This window comes from Haemaphysalis longicornis, unplaced genomic scaffold, assembly GCF_048455015.1.
Source record: "Haemaphysalis longicornis isolate Haplotype H1 unplaced genomic scaffold, Haemaphysalis longicornis Haplotype H1 scaffold_6, whole genome shotgun sequence".
Lineage (NCBI taxonomy): Eukaryota > Metazoa > Arthropoda > Arachnida > Ixodida > Ixodidae > Haemaphysalis > Haemaphysalis longicornis.
This window is the reverse complement of record NW_027526407.1, coordinates 163,651,284-163,668,822: the sequence shown is the minus strand read 5'-3', so window position 1 is coordinate 163,668,822 and position 17,539 is coordinate 163,651,284. Positions and strand designations below refer to the sequence as shown.

Here is a 17,539-nt window from a genome sequence, read left to right as displayed (position 1 = left end):
TTTTCTTCTGTTACCATCATCACAATAATGTGCACCCCCGTTCTGTAAAGTTGCCCGTCCTGCAGGGCGTTGTGGTTACGACAACGTTATCAGTGCGATAAAGAAAGCTGCGCTTTGAAAATTGGTCGCGTATCTGCCTACTCCACTGCACATTTCATTGTGCAACTGTATCCTCCTGACTCTGTTGCCCCGTAATTTCCTCCCCACTCTTCCTTTCCTAATTTTCCGTGTTCCCCTCTCCCGGGTGTTTCCCTCTCCTCGCAGTCTTCATGACGGCAATGTGAATTTTCCCACATTCCTACTGCTTGGCGCCATCTGTTCGGACAGTGCATGCCCATTTTACCGTTTTTTTTGTTTTATGCTGTTTTCAATTGCTTGATACAGAATGCATTTGTGTGAATTTGCTATATCGTTTTTTTTCTCTAACAAATTGATGGCCACGCGCAACAAGCTAATTGTTTTACATCTGGATAGTGTTTCCGGCGTGCAAAGTTTTCTTGATGCTGCGACTTTTACATTTTTCATCTGCAGCAGCCACCCATGCGTATGCATACAACACACAAGCCAGTATAAGGGAGGTTATTGTCATCAAATGAAGGAAGTAAGAACGGGCAAACTCCGGCAGTCCTATTGTTGGCGGTTTTATTGTTCAGCGCGTTAATCACTCCATTTTTTTTTCAAGTGAAGTGATTTCTTCCCCTGTTTCAAATTTTCTGAAGCAGTTATCACGAAGTCCTGAGAAGAGATTGGACCCGATTAAAAACAAAGGAATATCAAACATGTACCTGCTTTCTATATGCGGCAACCGACATTATGTGCCGAGGAGTTGGACGAGGCGAAAAACTTTCGGACAGAAGTAATTAAAGTCTCTTGTCGGAAGATAAAATTCAAAAGTACCCACAATGTGAAGCAAGGTTTCAACTCTTGGATGCATAACGTTTGCCGGTGTGTTAAACAAATTATTTATTCCGCTCTTCAGAATTGAGTTGTTGGGTGAAACCGACGCTATACAAATTAATTCCAAGTTATGTTTTACCGTGCAGTTTTAAAATACATGTATAGCATAATGAGCCATAAGGACCTTGACGTATCACCCGGCACGCGTGAAGGAACACGATTTTCAGGTAGAACATGCGAGCCTTTTTAACAGTATTCTATAGCTGAAGTTATGGGCATGTTAAAGTTTCCCAAGGCAGTTTACCTCCAAAGAGGTCCACCTAAATGGCCATCCGCGTGATAGCGGGGATGCAGGAATAGGCTGAATTTCACTGAAGGAGCAAACAAAGATTGAGGCTTCTGTCGTTCAGATTCAAATATACGGAGTGCTGAATGAACACCATAAAAAGGTAGTTGCCCAAACGTGAACGAAACGTGTTTTGGAAACAGACATGTTTATAAGTAGCTGTCCATGTCGCCGCCATGTTCGTCGAGGGGAGTGCCAGAGTGTTTTTGAGGACCCATAAAGAAAACGGCGTTCTGCCCGTCACACAGGTGTAGTTTTCCACATTCAAACGCGAGACGAAGTTGTTTTCCTTTTCAGAATACGTGCCGAAGCAGATCAACAGTTCATTGCCTGTTGAGCAGCTAATGCCTATGGTACAACTCGAGGACGCAGAGGCGTTGTTTATTCGCGCTGAGTAGGGAACAAATCACGCATGCCTAACACAGAAATGTAACTAACTATTCCTCCAATAAAACGTAGGATCCCCGTCTGCTTCGTTTCCAACGATTTCAGAGCTGCGCGCGTCTTTGTGCTTCCTTGGTTATCGACATTATCGCGATATTTCATGCGGATATCATGGCGTTGTGTTCAGGGGCTTTGTGCCGCTGCAAGCTGCATCAGCTGCTCATTTCTTGCTTCCAACGTACAACTTTCTGCAAGATACATAACTTTATTAGAGTTTGCTACAGGCACGGAAAATACATGTGTAGGTAATCGCTGCTTCCATGGCTTATACACATACATACATACATACACACATACATACATACATGCATGCATGCATGCATATATACATACATACATACATACATACATACATACATACATACATACATACATACATACATAAATACATACGTACGTACGTACGTACGTACGTACGTACATACATACATACATACAAACAATGTGTGCACACATACAGGAATGCTTCCATGCATGCCTGCTGAAGTACGTACATAAACCCACAAATGTACACCAATGTGTACACAACATGCAGTTTCGTTTTCTTCCCACGAAAAAGACGATATCTGAAAACAAACAAGCAAGGGCCGAGCCGAGTGGGCGTTGTCCTCCGGCCGTCGTTACGCGCGGAGAGAAGCCAGGGGGCAAAAGGCCATCATCCCAGGCAGCCGGCCACAGGTGCTCGAAGCGCGGCCCTCTGCTCCGGCTGACGGGAAGCAGGCGTCACGCTGTTGCGGTGCGCTCGGAGGACGGGGAGCAGCAGGGTTCGCCCGGGGGCCTCGGCGCGATGGCCGATGGGGCCCCCTCCACCCTAATGATCGGCCGCCGCTGTGCTAGGGCAACCGGTCCTGCGATGCGAGGCGAACGGGCTCCGTCATACAGCCGCGCTGCTCAGCTGCTGCTCTGTTCACAGGCGCCGAGGACGCGCACCTGCGCGGAGTTTGCGTCACCGACTCCTCGGAAGCCGCAGAGAGGGAGGTCGCACGTTCAGCGCTGTGCTCCCTGGCTGTAGTGCTATAACAAAAAAAAAAAAGTTGCGGAGGCTGGGTCTCCTCGATGTGGCCGCGGTGTTTCCCCTTTTGCACTGTAGACATTGCCTGTTGACTGGCGGTAAAAAAACGGGTCTTTTTAAAGCATTACCTTTCAACACTGCCGCCCTTTTAGAGGGGAGCGCACTTTGATGCATTGCATTTTAACTGTCCTCTTATAAGTTATTTACGCTTATGCGGAAGCATATTAGACGTGCGTCCGGCACTACAATCTGTACTATCTTGCAAACATGGTTAAATAAGTTTTAGCCTTCAGGCGACTGCGAAGATTTTGGAACTTGAATCTCTTTGTGTCCTCGACGGACGTAGTGCTTTCAATTCCGGATATATTAAAATCAATGGAAAGGAACTAGAACGTAGGTTCATTTTGTTCAAGCTTGATTACGTAGCAGATTAAGGCTTGGTATTTTTGGTTTTGCAAAAAACATGGTCAATTTCTTACGATGCTTTTCGTGGTGGCTTCAGTAATTAAGCAATCTTCGTCTTCCGCGCACCCCTCTTCGACCTACTGCGAAATGATTGATCAAATTATTTTGCCTCTACTAGTGCAATTGAACACTTCCATGAAGAACCTTTCCTCTAGACGGATATTTACTGCGTCAGGCGAACCGTCAATATGAGGGTCTCTTGTTCATAGACAACTGAAATTTGCGATGAAGAAAGGACACCACGTTGCGAGTCCTTTGAATTTGCGTTTAGAGAACTTAAACTTGAACTCTACTTTACTGAAGTTAAAAAGCGAACCTGTAACTGTTTGTTCACTTTCTAGGCTGGTACCGCCAAGCCCAGTGCTTAAATTTTTTACAACCGCGTAGCCGTACTCACTCCTCCGCACCAATTCAAATGCTTTTCTTTCTTGCCAGCTGTGGTCTTACCGTTGTTTATGCAGTAGGCGTGACCGTGTTGACATTGAGACACGTAAAAAGAATTCTTGAGAATTTTAAATATTTCCAATGCAAAATAAATGAGCAGGGGCAAATGTTTTTTTTTTCAGTTATAACACAAGGCCTCAATGCGAAAAGATTCTTTAGTTGTACAGAAGAGGTCAACCTATCCATTAACGGGGCTTTTCACGGGAGCTAAATAGACTAGCACAACCCACTCCAACCCTCGGTCGATGCAATGCAGTGACTTGCTTGAACACGTTAACACCACATCCAAACAGAAATGTGTTTTCAAGCTTCTTACACCCCATTCCTTTCACAGTTATGGGGACATTTATATAGGTACCAAAGTAACGCCTATATGGTAAAATATTTAAAATTAAACAATGCACAAAGTGTGTGGCGCCTGCGCCTGCATGTGTACCTTTTTACTAGCTTATAGTATACCGAACAGTCCAAGTTTCATGCCTCGATGGGCTAATATTTTCCTCCACACTTTTTATTGGGTCATTCAAATTTACTTCTTTTGCGGGTAAAAGGATCAGTGGTAATTTGCTGAAACGGTAAACCTTTCGCTCTAACGATGCTCTAACGGTGTGGAAATGCCTTCTTTCTTGATTTCAGATTCGCATAAGCAAAAGGACAAGAGCTGCTCCTTCAAAGGCAGGTGTGACGAAGTACTGGGACGCTCAGAGATTACCGGCAGGACACCTTACTGAAGATTTTTGCCTTTTGTAAGTGCATCTTATCTATCACCAAGGACCTGCTTTTTTAACAACGGCATCTAAACTCTCATCTTAAATTAGGTTTTCATTGATGATAAATACATCCTAAGAGCAATCAGGGAATGCCCGATTTAATCCACACACATTTATTTATTTTAGTCTTTATTTTTAAAGTTCTATCGTTTTAGGCGCCTATGTTTAAAGCTACTTGTTTTTTTTCCGTATGTAGTAAAATGAGGTTTAAAGTGAGGGTGTGCGAAAAAGAAAAAGGTTGTGTACTCTAATATTTAACACTTGTCTTAAATTATGAAGTGCGTGTACACGGCTCGGCAGTAGCGCATCGCGTTGGTTTTACCAAGTTGCATTCACTTAGAGGTGTCGAATGCGCTAGCCAGGGGATTTCCGCAAATTCGGCGCACGGGTGTAAGCTGCGACGGCCTGCCAATCGTACTACAGTTCGCTGTGGACCATTCGAAGTCACCTAACTGAAATTTTCGTTTAATTGGAAGTAAGGTGCAGGCCCCGTCAATTTCACATGCAATCCAAAAAAAAGTAAATCGCTCAATATTCCGAAGCTTAAGACCGTTACATGGGTAATTAGAAGTTATTGTAAAAAAGGAGCATCGAGATGACCATCCTTTTTCGATAAAATTCATAATGTTCAGCCGCAAAAACAGCGCCGTGTTCTCCTTGGCGTCGGCGTCCTTGCAACTGAGCAGTGGACAGTTGATGATGCGGCAGGCCACTAGAGCCTCGCGTTAGCGTATTCTCGTCGCTCTTTTGACTTTCTCAGCCATTGTTTAGCAGTCTGTGTGGTAGGCTGGAGGCCTATAATTTAGGCATATGTATTAAACGTCATGACAAACCGTGACTTACGCTCGACCTGGGGATGAAAGTCGAGATTCTGAAGGGAGTCAAAGACAGAAACGTGTTGCGGACTAATAAAAATGGTGTCCTTGTGCTTTTTGTTTACTTGGGAGTTCGGTTTCTTCGACGTTTTTTTTTTTTTGCGGTCCCCGTGGACTTCGTTTTGGCGGGAGTCGAATGTATCACAAATTCGTCGTAGTTCACTACGCGTTAGCCACACGAAAACCCGAAGAAGGGCTTGCGTTCGGGCTAGTTGGTATTCCATAACGTTCATCTTAAGCGCAGAAAAAAACAGCGACACAGTAGACGAGGACAAGCGCTACTTCCAACTGAATTTTATTGAAACAAGGGGAAATATATAGCAGCGAAAATACAAGAGATGCAGAAAAGGTTACGATTATACACAGATTAAAATAACTCAATTCCGTTATTTTAAGCTAGCGGGGAGCAGCCAAGAAGAAGGCACTTAACTAGTAAAGTGGGAAAATTCTGTGCTCCGTTAGCTTTCGGCAGTCTGACTGATCAACGTTTTGTTGCGTGTTTTGAGGTGCACGAGAGGTATAAATTGAAACAACTTGAAGATTTTGTCAGAAGTGGGAACCAAAGAAAAAGCAATACAACAACGCGGCGTTGCTGCAAAAACATGAAGCTTTCCAAAATGCACACCTGGGAATACCCCAGTAGTGTAAAAAAAAACAGAAAATTTGTGAACACATCAACACGTATACTTGGAACGCCACCAATAGAAGTCGAAGAGTCACATGTTGCCGAATTGCTTGTCTATGCTTTAGTTTTCTTTAAGCCGACAGCTGCGCATATCGAGCAGTTTTGATACAAATTTGTTTCCCTGCGCAATGCTGCCCCAAAAGCGTGAATCACGCCAAACTGCTCCAAAACGGTCAGAGAGCCAAGGGTTTTAACGCTCCCATCAATATCAATGGGGAAAAAGACTTACTGCATAAGTTCCCTGCACCATAAGGTTCTCTTTCTCTCTCTCTCTCTGCACCCCAAGGTGATTCTGTTTGCAAAGGTTTAATTTATTGATTGTTCAATAAAAAACCACGTGAAATTTTTCCCGATGTCGTTTTTTCCAAAGTCAGAATGTCAGGTTTGGCCATGTTATCTTCTGTGCGTTTTTAAAGTTTTCCCATCGAAAACCATTGCAAAGTATAGCAGAAAAAGTACTTACGTGTACGGAGGCGATATAACTACTTGTGCCAGTTGATGGAAAAAAAAATTGGGCCCATCTCCCCGCGAGGGGGACTCGAGTAAATGCGTTGCATAGGGGGTGGGTGTATTGCGTTAACGTTTAGTGTTTGGGGAGTTGGTGGTATTGAATGCGTTGTATCAGCAGCTTCTTGACGTAGTTTGAATGAGTCAAGGATATAAGGCGCGTTTGTAGCCTCCCATTCTGTGTCGGCTTTGTGGCGCAGTGGGTAGAGCACCATGTACGTTGCGTTCCGCCCGCAGGGTCGAGGGATCGAAACCAGGCGCGGGATAGTATTTTTTTTATATAGTGTAAGGGGAGGGGTGCGGAGTACGACTACGGACGTCAATGCGGGTGACATCGTGAGTTACTGAACTGCTCTGCATTTAAAAACGGCAATTTTCAGAGCGCCATATTTCCAGAACGACATTACTGGGCGCCACCATAATGGTGTGGTGAAGATAGGAAAATATGCCCGCCGGGCGAAGCAGTTGATCGTGGTTCAGGCAGAATGTTCTTCGCCGATTTCACCGTGGTTTTGGTTATTGGGTTGGCTTGGTTTACATTTAGTCGTTTTATCTCTTGCGGGACGTTCCGTTCCTCGAAAGACGGAGTTCATCAAAACAACGTGGTGCCCGCGAACTCGTCGTCTTTCGGCCTTGAGTGTGAGACGTGGTGCGTGCTTGAAGTGAAGCTTCCCACTTATTCCGGCCTTAGAAAACGCTGAGGTATTGCTGCCTCTCACAGCGAGCTTGCGAGCGGCGGGAATTGGACGATCGACACTGCATAAGGGGCGGCGCAGGCTACATCGCCGCAAAATGTTCAAGCAATGTCTGATAGCTGGACAGGCAATTATTGCACGCTAGTAATTATGGTTCGTCTATCTGAAGTGAAATTCAATGCCAAAAGAGAGGTGACTAAACATACCAACGTTACACAGATTACGATGGTAGTGAACGTGGACCTTCGGGATTGAAATTGGAGGGGATGTGGGGTGCGATTACTCTCACCTCGCTTTATGCAACGTTTGCCATGGCTCCACACTTGGGCGTACAGCCGGGTCTGGTATCACAAAATAATAATTTCGGCAGTCACATGATAATAAAATGCCTTACGATTGCCTAGTTTTTCAATCAGATGTTTTCAACGGCTCTCCCGCTATCTATGCATGGAGCCTAATAATGTAAAAATAGTTTGTAAATAGTCGGTGCAGTTTCGTATATTGTGATACTCTAAATGTAAAAAAAAATTCATTGAAAGGCTCTTTCACTGTGGTGTACATTGGAAACCAATTAAAAAGTCCACTACCCCAATGTGTACCAAAAAAAAGATTTTATAAGCCCCTAAGCTGGCATAATAAATGTCGTTATCAGCTCCAAGTCAAGGGTCGTCTGCTCCAAAATCGAGATTTCGCTGCTCCTTTATCTGCTCCCAAATCTGATTCGGCTGTCTCACCCTTGAACATACTCGTCCTTGAATGAAGAACGGTTTCGCTGTCGCTTTTAATAGCATCAAGTCTCTATCACTCTGCTGCCAGCATGATTTGGGCTTCTTTTGGAATGACATGCCAAATTATTATGAAAAAAGCTGTTTAAGGTTTACAGAATTATTTGAGGTGCATTTGTCTTATCACACCATGACAAAGAGAATGAACGGAGGTGTTAAAGCCTGAGTTCTTCGATCATAGCAAAACTGCGTGGTCGACTTAAGGATGCTTAGAAATCCTGACTCAAAAGTTGTGGTGCTTGTAAACAAGCCACAGAAAGCACAATATCTGAAGCTCTGTAAAAACTTATTTATTCAAAATCTATCTGGTAGACACGAGAATTGCAATCTTCTTTCAGAACAGACACTGGGCTTACACTGATTGACTGTAACTTAGTTTTGCGTCTCTTTGCAGGTTTCTGAAATGAGGGGGCCCAAGGAAGAGGATCTTTTAGGTGTTTGGGGCTGAAGATTCTTCATGCCACCTGCACACCGTAGTCGGCTGCAACAATACAAAAAACAACAAAGACAAGAATTGTGACACCATTCAATCCTCACCTGTAGCCCTTAGGGATGGGCCTCCATTTATCCCGGCAACATATCTGTATTTGGCTCATATTGCCCTCAACTGACAATTGTGCGAGGTCTGCCTCCTGTAAACAGTTTTGTTCATTGTTGTCGCACCGGAGAGGCAGTGCGCACAGGTCAATATTTTGTATAATGTGATCTCCTGATTTGACAAAATGAAAATTCATGATTTTTCGCGATCAATTTACTGAACCCCATAGATGAAACTTTCACTCACGCATTGTTAGGTTACCATTGGAGTAATTAATTTTGCGTACCCAATAAGAATATTTGATGCTGTTCTCGCAAGACTCTTTTGTATTTCATATAACGTACCGACAATGCAAAAAGAAGCCTCAGCATACTGTGCCCGGTTGTAATTCCAGTGGGAATAATTTATGGGGGAATTCCTTTTTTATAAATCAAAATCTTGCGCAGTAGTCACGAACAAGTCAAAAGAACGTATCAGGCACCCGGAGAATACGATTCCCAACTATTCCCGTCATATGTACCGTTAATTGTAAATATAAACACCCGTTTCAGAGGGTGCCAATAAAATATATATGATATTACCTATGTAAGCCCTGTCATAAAAGCGTCATTTAATATTCCGTTTTAAAGCGGCGCTGCAATTTAAATTAGAAACAGAACGCAATACGGAACGGACTGCAGGCCGGCGAAAACAGCCAAAATCACAACGCGAATGACTACTGCAACTATGCAGTGAATGCTGCATACAGCCAGCTTAAATAACTGCCAATGTACATGCTCTAATTATGATGCGGTGTTATGGTGAAAACGAACACTTGGTTCTTTATCAAAAAAAAAAGAAACATTGTGATCGCACCAAAATATGATTTGTATATATAAATTACCTATTTACACGTCGGGAGTATTTTTTATCGACTGATCAGTTCGTCAATGTCCACTATTTATGAAATCTTAAGGGCAATATCATTTATTCAAAGTGCTATTACTGTACAAATCACTCAAGATCTCGTAGGTACTCATGCTGGCGGGCACACTGCTTGGCAAAAGCTTGGGAGGCGAGGAGGTTTAGTTGAAAACTCCGCACCAAAATTTCTTTCAAGATCGCCGCTTGTTTTGTGTACTACAGGCATAAAACGCCGCACAATGTGGAGTTTAATTCGGTATGAAAAACAGCCTGAACTTGGTATTTTCTGAGGCAATGGCTTACACGAAAAAGTTGTTGCCTTTAAATCTTCCGTGCTTTCGTTAATTGTTCAGCTCGCCACATGGTGCCTAACAACTTTGAATTCTCAATTTATATAGTTATATTCACAAATGGTTGAAAGAGAGGTAATAATACTCGTGAAATTTATTTTTGTATGCGTATTTTGCAGGAATAAATGTTCACTGCCAAAGTATATAATACAATTACTGCGCGGTTTTTGTACTTCTTCACTGGTGAAAGGTTTCTTATATACAAGCTAGGTCCGCACGCACGTTCACATTGTATATCCCTCACTCGTTATCACCATACGTTGCGTTCCGACTTTTTTGTTTCAGCTGAATGTACTATTTCTATATCGCAATATGTTTTGATATTTCGCCCAGAGTAAATACTCACAATGATAATTAGGGCAAGAAAAGACCCAAGGCCACACTGAAAAGTAATAGTGATCTAGAATTGTCACTGCCGGAGCCCGAGTGTCAAAAAAAGCGATAATTATCAGCCAGTATAGCACTTGCATTCCTTCAGCTCGGTGTCTTTTAGCAAAGCAAAGAAATACTAAATTTTGCGCACGGTATGTTGACAGATTGTTAGTGACAGCAATGCAATTGTTGCCTATTCGGTACTACCCTGAACTCCAAACCTTTCAATACATATTATACACACCAAAAACAAATATTCTTCCTGTTGTAGTCTTTGAGATGCCTAGCTAATAGAATACTTGCGCACCTGATCGTTCAAGTTTGTGATTGCATCATGGAGAGCCTGTGTCGCGGATTGTGAAGCAGGAATTCAGCTACATGAAGGCCTTAGAGTCACAAACGATTAACACTGCCACAATCATCCGGTTGAACCGTACCTATTCTCCTAACATTGTTTTGCATTGGAGGGAAGAGCTTTTTATGAGCTGTGTTGCCTCTTTCTACTGCTTAAGAAATTTTCATACCGATGTGAGCTGCTCCGGTAGATTGATATAAAAATTCTAGCTTTGATATTTTGGCACATAACCTTGAGTTTGGTTTCTCGTGGAGAGCGACCATGTTGTGGCGGTCATATAGGACAAGAAAACGTTGAATACAGTGCGCACCTATGGAATACGGTGCGCTCCTGCTGGCAATTGTTTTATTTTTGCAAAAAATGTCTACTTGTCATCTGTTGTCACTCAGTTGCTAACATTAGTCACAAATCTGCATTTAACCAGATTGCTATCGTTTCTTCCGGCCCGACTTAATTTTTCTGCATGAATTTATTTCTGTATAGCCCTAATGGAGTGTGTATTAGCTTCCTTGCGAAAGTTTCTATGAAAGAAGGAAGGCAAGCTGGAAATTGAACAGCGAAGCCAGAGGACATGGCAGATAGCACACGTTCTGTGCCAACTCAGCAGCTTTTCTTTCAAAATGGCGAGCATGCAAAACAAAGAAATGAACTCAAATGAAAACATTTTGATTTAGAAGCCATTTACAGAAGATTTTTGTAATAACGGTGTGCCGATTGTGTAAAAACCTATTGCGTTTACATTTTAGGCTCACATTTTTGCTTAACAGTTGCAGCCTATCGTTAGCTGACGGCATAGAAAGAAGTCGTGGCACACGTTTTGAATCTGCCCTTTCAACAGATCTGGATGGAATAGTGTAAATATTTCAAAACAAATGAGGAAAGTATAATAGGATACAAAACACGTTACGTTAAAAACAGTGTGTGAGACAAAGGTCAGTGCCAACACCTTGTTATTTAAAACAGCTGCGGTCGAAACCCTGTGATGCAAAATTATGTCTTGCATGAAAATTGTGCAGTGAAATTTGACTTGCTTGATTTTGTCGAAATTTCGCTAAATGATGCATTGTGTGAACCATTTCTGTACCTAAGGACCGGTGATGATAACTTGTACTATGTAATTTGCTTTTAAACTTCTATAGGAATGGTATTGAAATTTATAATAGTGTGTCTGCAATAAACGTTTTATAACATAAGTTCTGTCGCGTCCCTGTCACTCCTTTCTAGAAGAGTTTATTACGATGCAGGCCGCATTGAACAATTTTTATCACATAGGTAAGATTTGTATGCTTTTGTTCTCACCAAACGGGGATCATCAACATGGCTACCAACAAAAACACATGATTGTTATTTATGTTTAGAGCAGAACTATACTGTGAACGCTTCAAGAACGGCTCATTAATTATAATGTGCCATCACAAAGTGTAAGCACAATCGAAAATGTGTTTTTGGGGGCCCTTTTGATAAGAAAAATGCCCTGACTGCTCTGTTATGTTTTTTTTCTGCTTCAGCATCAATAAGGAACTGAAAATCTCCTTGAAAGGCGCTTCACTGCGGCTTGATAAAGCTGCTTAGCAATATTGTTAGAGCAGTCGTTTTTCAAACCATGAATAAAATGACTGCGGCTGAGCATAGCTACCCCCGTATATATAAAGCAAAAGCGTGGTTTAGCTTGGCTCAGTCTTGGTTTCACATCGTTAAACTTTAATTTACGTCTACGTAAGTTTCTATTGATACAAATGATATGTCTGTCCGTCCTTTACTTTCGCCGTGTCTCCAATGTTTTGCACTGTTACTTTTAGTTATGCAATACCAACATGCCCAGGACGCGTCCCTTATAAAGCGCGCGTCTGTCTACGGCTATGGTCCTACTTTTGGCGATTTTCTAGACGGACAATTCGCTCTTCCTCAGTCTCTGTCTTGCGCTTGGCATCTTCGCGCGCTTGACATTCCGGACCCTCTCCAGTGAAGCTGCTCGCCGAGCGATATCCGCGGGGTGGTCCGACACCGCTTGCGGACGACGACTCCGAGCCTCCAGGTCCCGTGCAACGCCCAGAAAAGGCGACCCGGCCTTGCCCTCACGCATGGCCAAGATTGCATGTGCGCGGCCAGTCACATGATCAGGCGGCAACCCAGATTAGGAGAGCGAATGCGCCATGTCGGCAGCGGCGGGAGCGGCATTTACCCTAGGCGGTCCTCGGGGGAGCTCGGCCCGTGGAATCACGTGATGCATTACCACGGGTACGGCAGAGCTGCGGTAAAACTAAGGTCAAATTCTCTATGGCGGCGAAACCGTTTTACGAAATAAATAAATCATTTTTAGAATGAGTTCACCAGAGGGCAGCTCAGTACATGTTCTTCCTGGAAACGTTACGAACGGCAACGCTATCAACCTAATATACTTGACCGTGGACCCTTAGTGGCAAATTGGATTTGGCGCACAGTATGGCATGTAGCAAGGTCAGCGCATAATATAAGCTAACGCAGTGGTGTTTAGGTAGAGAGGGTCTTCCCTTATTCGTGTGGGTTTATAACAGACGGACGCAGCTAGCGGTCTTGCGATGGACGAAACGAGCTTATCGCACTCTTCAAAGCTTTATCCGGCTCCTGTACGCCTTATGGTGGTTGAACAACAGCATACGGCTCCTTTAAACATCGCTAAAACGATGTACGTTTGTACCACTCAGCACACATCTAAACTTTTTTACGGCTGGAATGGGCAGGCGCTACCTAGCTGCTCCGTTACTCTAGGTAGAAAAGCACTTGTCAAGCACAAGGAATATTGCAGCTTCACAAGGTACGTAAACCACAATGCTACCTGAAGTGTAACTAACAAACCCAAAGCGTAAATAACAAGTACGATACATTCTTAAAAGCTAGTTGGTTGTAGAATAAATAAAGCGCTAATGACATGTTTGGTTTTGGGGCACTGTAAAACTACAAGGTAGTTCTAGTTGCTCGGCAATAGCAATATGTTACGGGTTGTCGTACACTGGGGCGTACACTGTCATTCTACACTTTGGCCCTGCTTCTGACATCCTCAAGGGATAGCAGAAGTGGTGGCATTCCGCAATGCGTTTTTTTTTGGGGTTCGCTGGGGTGAGCAAGCATTTGGAACTCACGTTAAGCTGAATGAATGCACTTGATCTTGTACTGGAAGCATTGGAGCTTTTGAAATTAAAATGTGCGAGGGAGTTGACATTATGTTGTACTGTGTGTACCTTCAGAAGGAAAAAATCATGGTGTTGATTTCCAGATATGCCGTTATGATGATGGTTCTCATAAATTTTGAGATAAAAGTGGCTAGCGGTATCTTTTGAGACGGAGATCTTTACGTGCCATGAAGAGAAAAAAATTCACCGCGACTGTGGGGCTTTCAGTACGGCTTGGAGTCATCAAAACTTCACGTAGAAGTATTTGCTTCTAAACAAAACTGTTGGTGAGAACGTTAAAACAGTGAACAGATGATATGCTGGGTAGAGAAGTCATGGATTGTTGCAGCTTCCCGTGTAGCTAGGTAGAATAAATACTTATTTTTGGGTTTTGCGTGCCGAAGCTGCACCTGCATATGGGGCAGTCAGTAGTGTAGGGCCACAAATATATTTATAATAACTGCTGTTCTACAAAGCGGACACCAAATTCTACCCTAGAATATCTAGGTTTCTCGCTTTCACCAGAACCAAGGTCCTCAATGACGAGCTCGAACCCCCGTCCTTGGGCTTACAGCACCGCGAATAAGCCACCACACCACAGCGTATGTAGCGCTATATTGTGACGCCATTTCGTAAAAATTAAATGGCTCATTAGGCCTTAAGTCAAGGGATGCAAAATCAATTTTTGTTTCAAAATATTGGGAGGAGCGGGACAGGAGTGGATTTCTGCTATTTTCTGCGTGAAAAATTGAGTTACAAGTTTGAAATTAAGGGGTTAATCACTTCCAGAAACATTTTAGTTAACTTACAGCTTGACACGGCTCTGATGCGTCATGAATGCGTTTGTGATGCGGTGGTTGCCTGCGCAGCCACTTGCCCAATGCTTATATTTGCCTGGGTCACCGTACCGGTGGTGAATAAATTTTAAAACATACTTGAGGAAGAGTGATTATTTTTCAGACGCGGCTAACCGGCACTGTGACTGTTCCACTCAGCGGTTTGCAAGAATTAAGGACACATGTGCTGGTGAGGCCGTGGCGTGTCGTCGTGTCCACGGGAAACCTCTGCCTGCTTGTCCAAACCACAAAATCATGAGTGACGTCCTCTTCCCCGTAATACCGTAGAGAGGTCAATGGGCGCAATGAATTGAGAGTGAGCGGAGTGTCGTGCGGGATGATGTTGCATATCTCGCTTAGATGGAAAAGAGCTGCTGGAGCACACCATTGTTATATTGATAACTTTATTGTATAATGAAATGGATCAATGTGATCAATGTAACATACATAAAAAGAAAGTTTATGTGTCTAATCATTCCGTCGACCTTCACAGCCCTTGAGCAAAAACCGCCAGTCATCAGGCATTGTATAAAAAATCCCCTGGAGGCCTCCAGCGAATTAGAGGACGTTAGAGCGAACCAGAGAAAGATTTAAAATTAGGCGATGGCACTGCGAATTAGGGAGGATGAAAAAACGAATCAAGAATAATACTAGTGAATTAAGCGAAATAAAAGTTAAATAACCGCAAAAAAGAGAATTAAGAAGGCACGGGAAATAACAAGAATGAGTGCGAGTTGAAAACGGATAAAATTAGGTGGATTTCTGAGTGAATCAAGGTAACTTGAAGTTAATAAAGAATAATCAACTTTTACTGGCAGATGTCAAGGTGTGCTAAGTGGAAACCAAGCGTATTAAAATGAACACGAAGCGAATTATATTGTGAGTATTCAACGCAACTAATAGTGAATAAAGTACTCAATTAAGTTACATAAAATAAATTAACATGAACCCAACCTAATTCAGAAGGACCGAAGTTAATTACGAAGACAAACAGACGGAGAGGAACCAATGCGGATTAAGCAGATAAGCGTCAAATAACTTGAATCTAAATAAATTAAGGTGGGGCACTGAGTAAATTACGTGCATCACAGTGAATTAAGCTGAAATATATTCGATTAAATAAATAAAATAAAAGCAAAATCACATCCTTTCTTTTGTTTTAATTCGGATTCATTGTCAGTTTACTGCCTTGTGTCTTTCTTGACTTTGGTCGTTTTTAAATCACCAGGGTTTGTGTTATTTCGTTTTTTTTTTATCTTAATTCACTCATTGATTCCGTTCAAGTCACTTTGTTTCCTCGAAGTTCATATTGGTTCCTGTTATTTTGGTTTGTCTACTTTCTAATTAAGTCGGACGTTTTTGATTCGCAATCAGTTCAATTGTATCTAATATGGGCTACTTTGTTCCCCAATTAGTTTATTCTGATTCTTCTTATTTCAGATTATTTTTAAAATATTTTTCTCTTTCTTACTGATTCATTTCGCCCCATCTCAATTCACTGTGGTTATTGTTGATTAAATTTATTTCAGCTTAATTCACTTTGATACTCTTTAATTCATTCAGTGATACAACTTAACTTACTTTGATCCAAGTGATTTTACTCTGATACCACTTGATTCGCATTGATTCCTATCTGATTTGTCTTCGTAATTCACTTCGGCCCATCTGAATTTGGTTGGGTTCATTTAATTTATTTTATCTAACTTAATTCCCTGTTTTATTCTCTATCAGTGGCGTCGAATCCTCACAATATATGCTTCACTTCGTATTCATTTTTAATACTCTTGGTTTCATATTAACACACCTTGAGATCTGCCAGTTAAGTTTGATTCATCTTTATTAACTTGAAGTTACCTTGATTCCCTAATAATTGCGCCTAATTTATTACCGTTTTAACTCGCACTCGTTCTTCTTATTTCCCGTGTCTTCTTAATTCCCTTTTTTTCCGTTTCTTTATCTTTGATGTCTCTTAATTCACTAGTATTATTCTTAATACGCTTTTTCATCTTCCTAAATTCGCAGTGCCATCGTGTAATTCTAAATCTTTCTCTGGTTCGCTCTAACTTCCTCTAAATTGCTGGAGGCATCCAGGGGCTCTTTTATACGACGCCTGATGCCTGGCGGTTTTCGCTCAAGGGCTGTGAATGTCGACGGAATGATTAGACACATAAACATTCTCTTTAAGTTACATGGATCACATTGATCCATTCTATCACAAAAATAAGTTATCCATGTAACAATGTTGTGCTCCAGCAGCTGTTTCCCTCTATTGGAGCTACGCAACATCATCCCGCACGGCCCTCCGCTCACTCACCCTTCATTGCGCCCATTGACCTTGTGGGCGCCGATGTGGTCGTGCGGCTTACCCATGATTTATTTGCAGAGAAGGATTCGGTGGCAGAAGAAGCCCCGCGAGTCGGGGAGCTCTTGTGGAACGCGGCCGAACAGCGCAACAGCCTGGGTGTTCTCTGGCGCGTGGCTCGTCGTGCGTCTCGTGGCCATGCACTGCCGACGATGGAGGTAGGGGCCAATGATGATGATAGTGGGCGCTTGCTGTCGATGACAAAGTGCCGCTACAGGGCTCCCCCCCTAGCGCGGAGCGCGACTACAGAAAAGAACATGAACAACTAACTAGCATTGAAAGCTATGTACAGGGTGTGTCCGCGATCAGAGTTCCTTAAGTAGTCCAAGAGAAAGGAGATCTAAGATCATACAGTCGTTTTTCTCAGTCCCGAAATAGCGTCAGCTGACAGTCCAAGTCGTCATCATGAGGGCTCCCGGAGCGTCGTGGAGTCTCCGGTGGTCTGGGATGAGAGTGGAGTAGCGGACGAGCTTGAGTACGAATCTGCTGGTCCGATGTCAGGCTGTTGCGGGTATCCACATGAATGTTGATGATGAGACGGGTCTGAAAGGGCGCGCTGTAAGTGCAGCGTTCCTCACAGTGAGTGGGCAGCACGCCTGAGCCATTGAAGTTGAGGCGGAGAGGGTGTAGTCCGACACTGGATCGAGGCGTATGCTCGACTTGGAAACATGAAGTGTTGCCGATGATTACCGCGACATTTTTGTGGTGCAGAAGTCACCTCAAGCAGGCGACAATTCGGGCGGAACTGA

General features: G+C 43.0%; 1 protein-coding gene across 1 annotated transcript in view; it reads left to right on the top strand.

Moving 5' to 3' along the window:
• The window catches only part of LOC144141243 (cyclin-dependent kinase inhibitor 1-like), a 34,069-nt gene extending 22,459 nt beyond the window's left edge, over positions 1-11,610 (top strand). The window contains exons 2-3 of the mRNA XM_077672802.1: positions 4,245-4,354; positions 8,320-11,610. Coding sequence (XP_077528928.1) covers positions 4,245-4,339 — 95 coding nt within the window. The 3' untranslated portion in view covers positions 4,340-4,354; positions 8,320-11,610. The remainder of the gene's footprint in view (positions 1-4,244; positions 4,355-8,319) is intronic.
• The last annotated feature ends 5,929 nt before the right edge of the window (positions 11,611-17,539 follow it).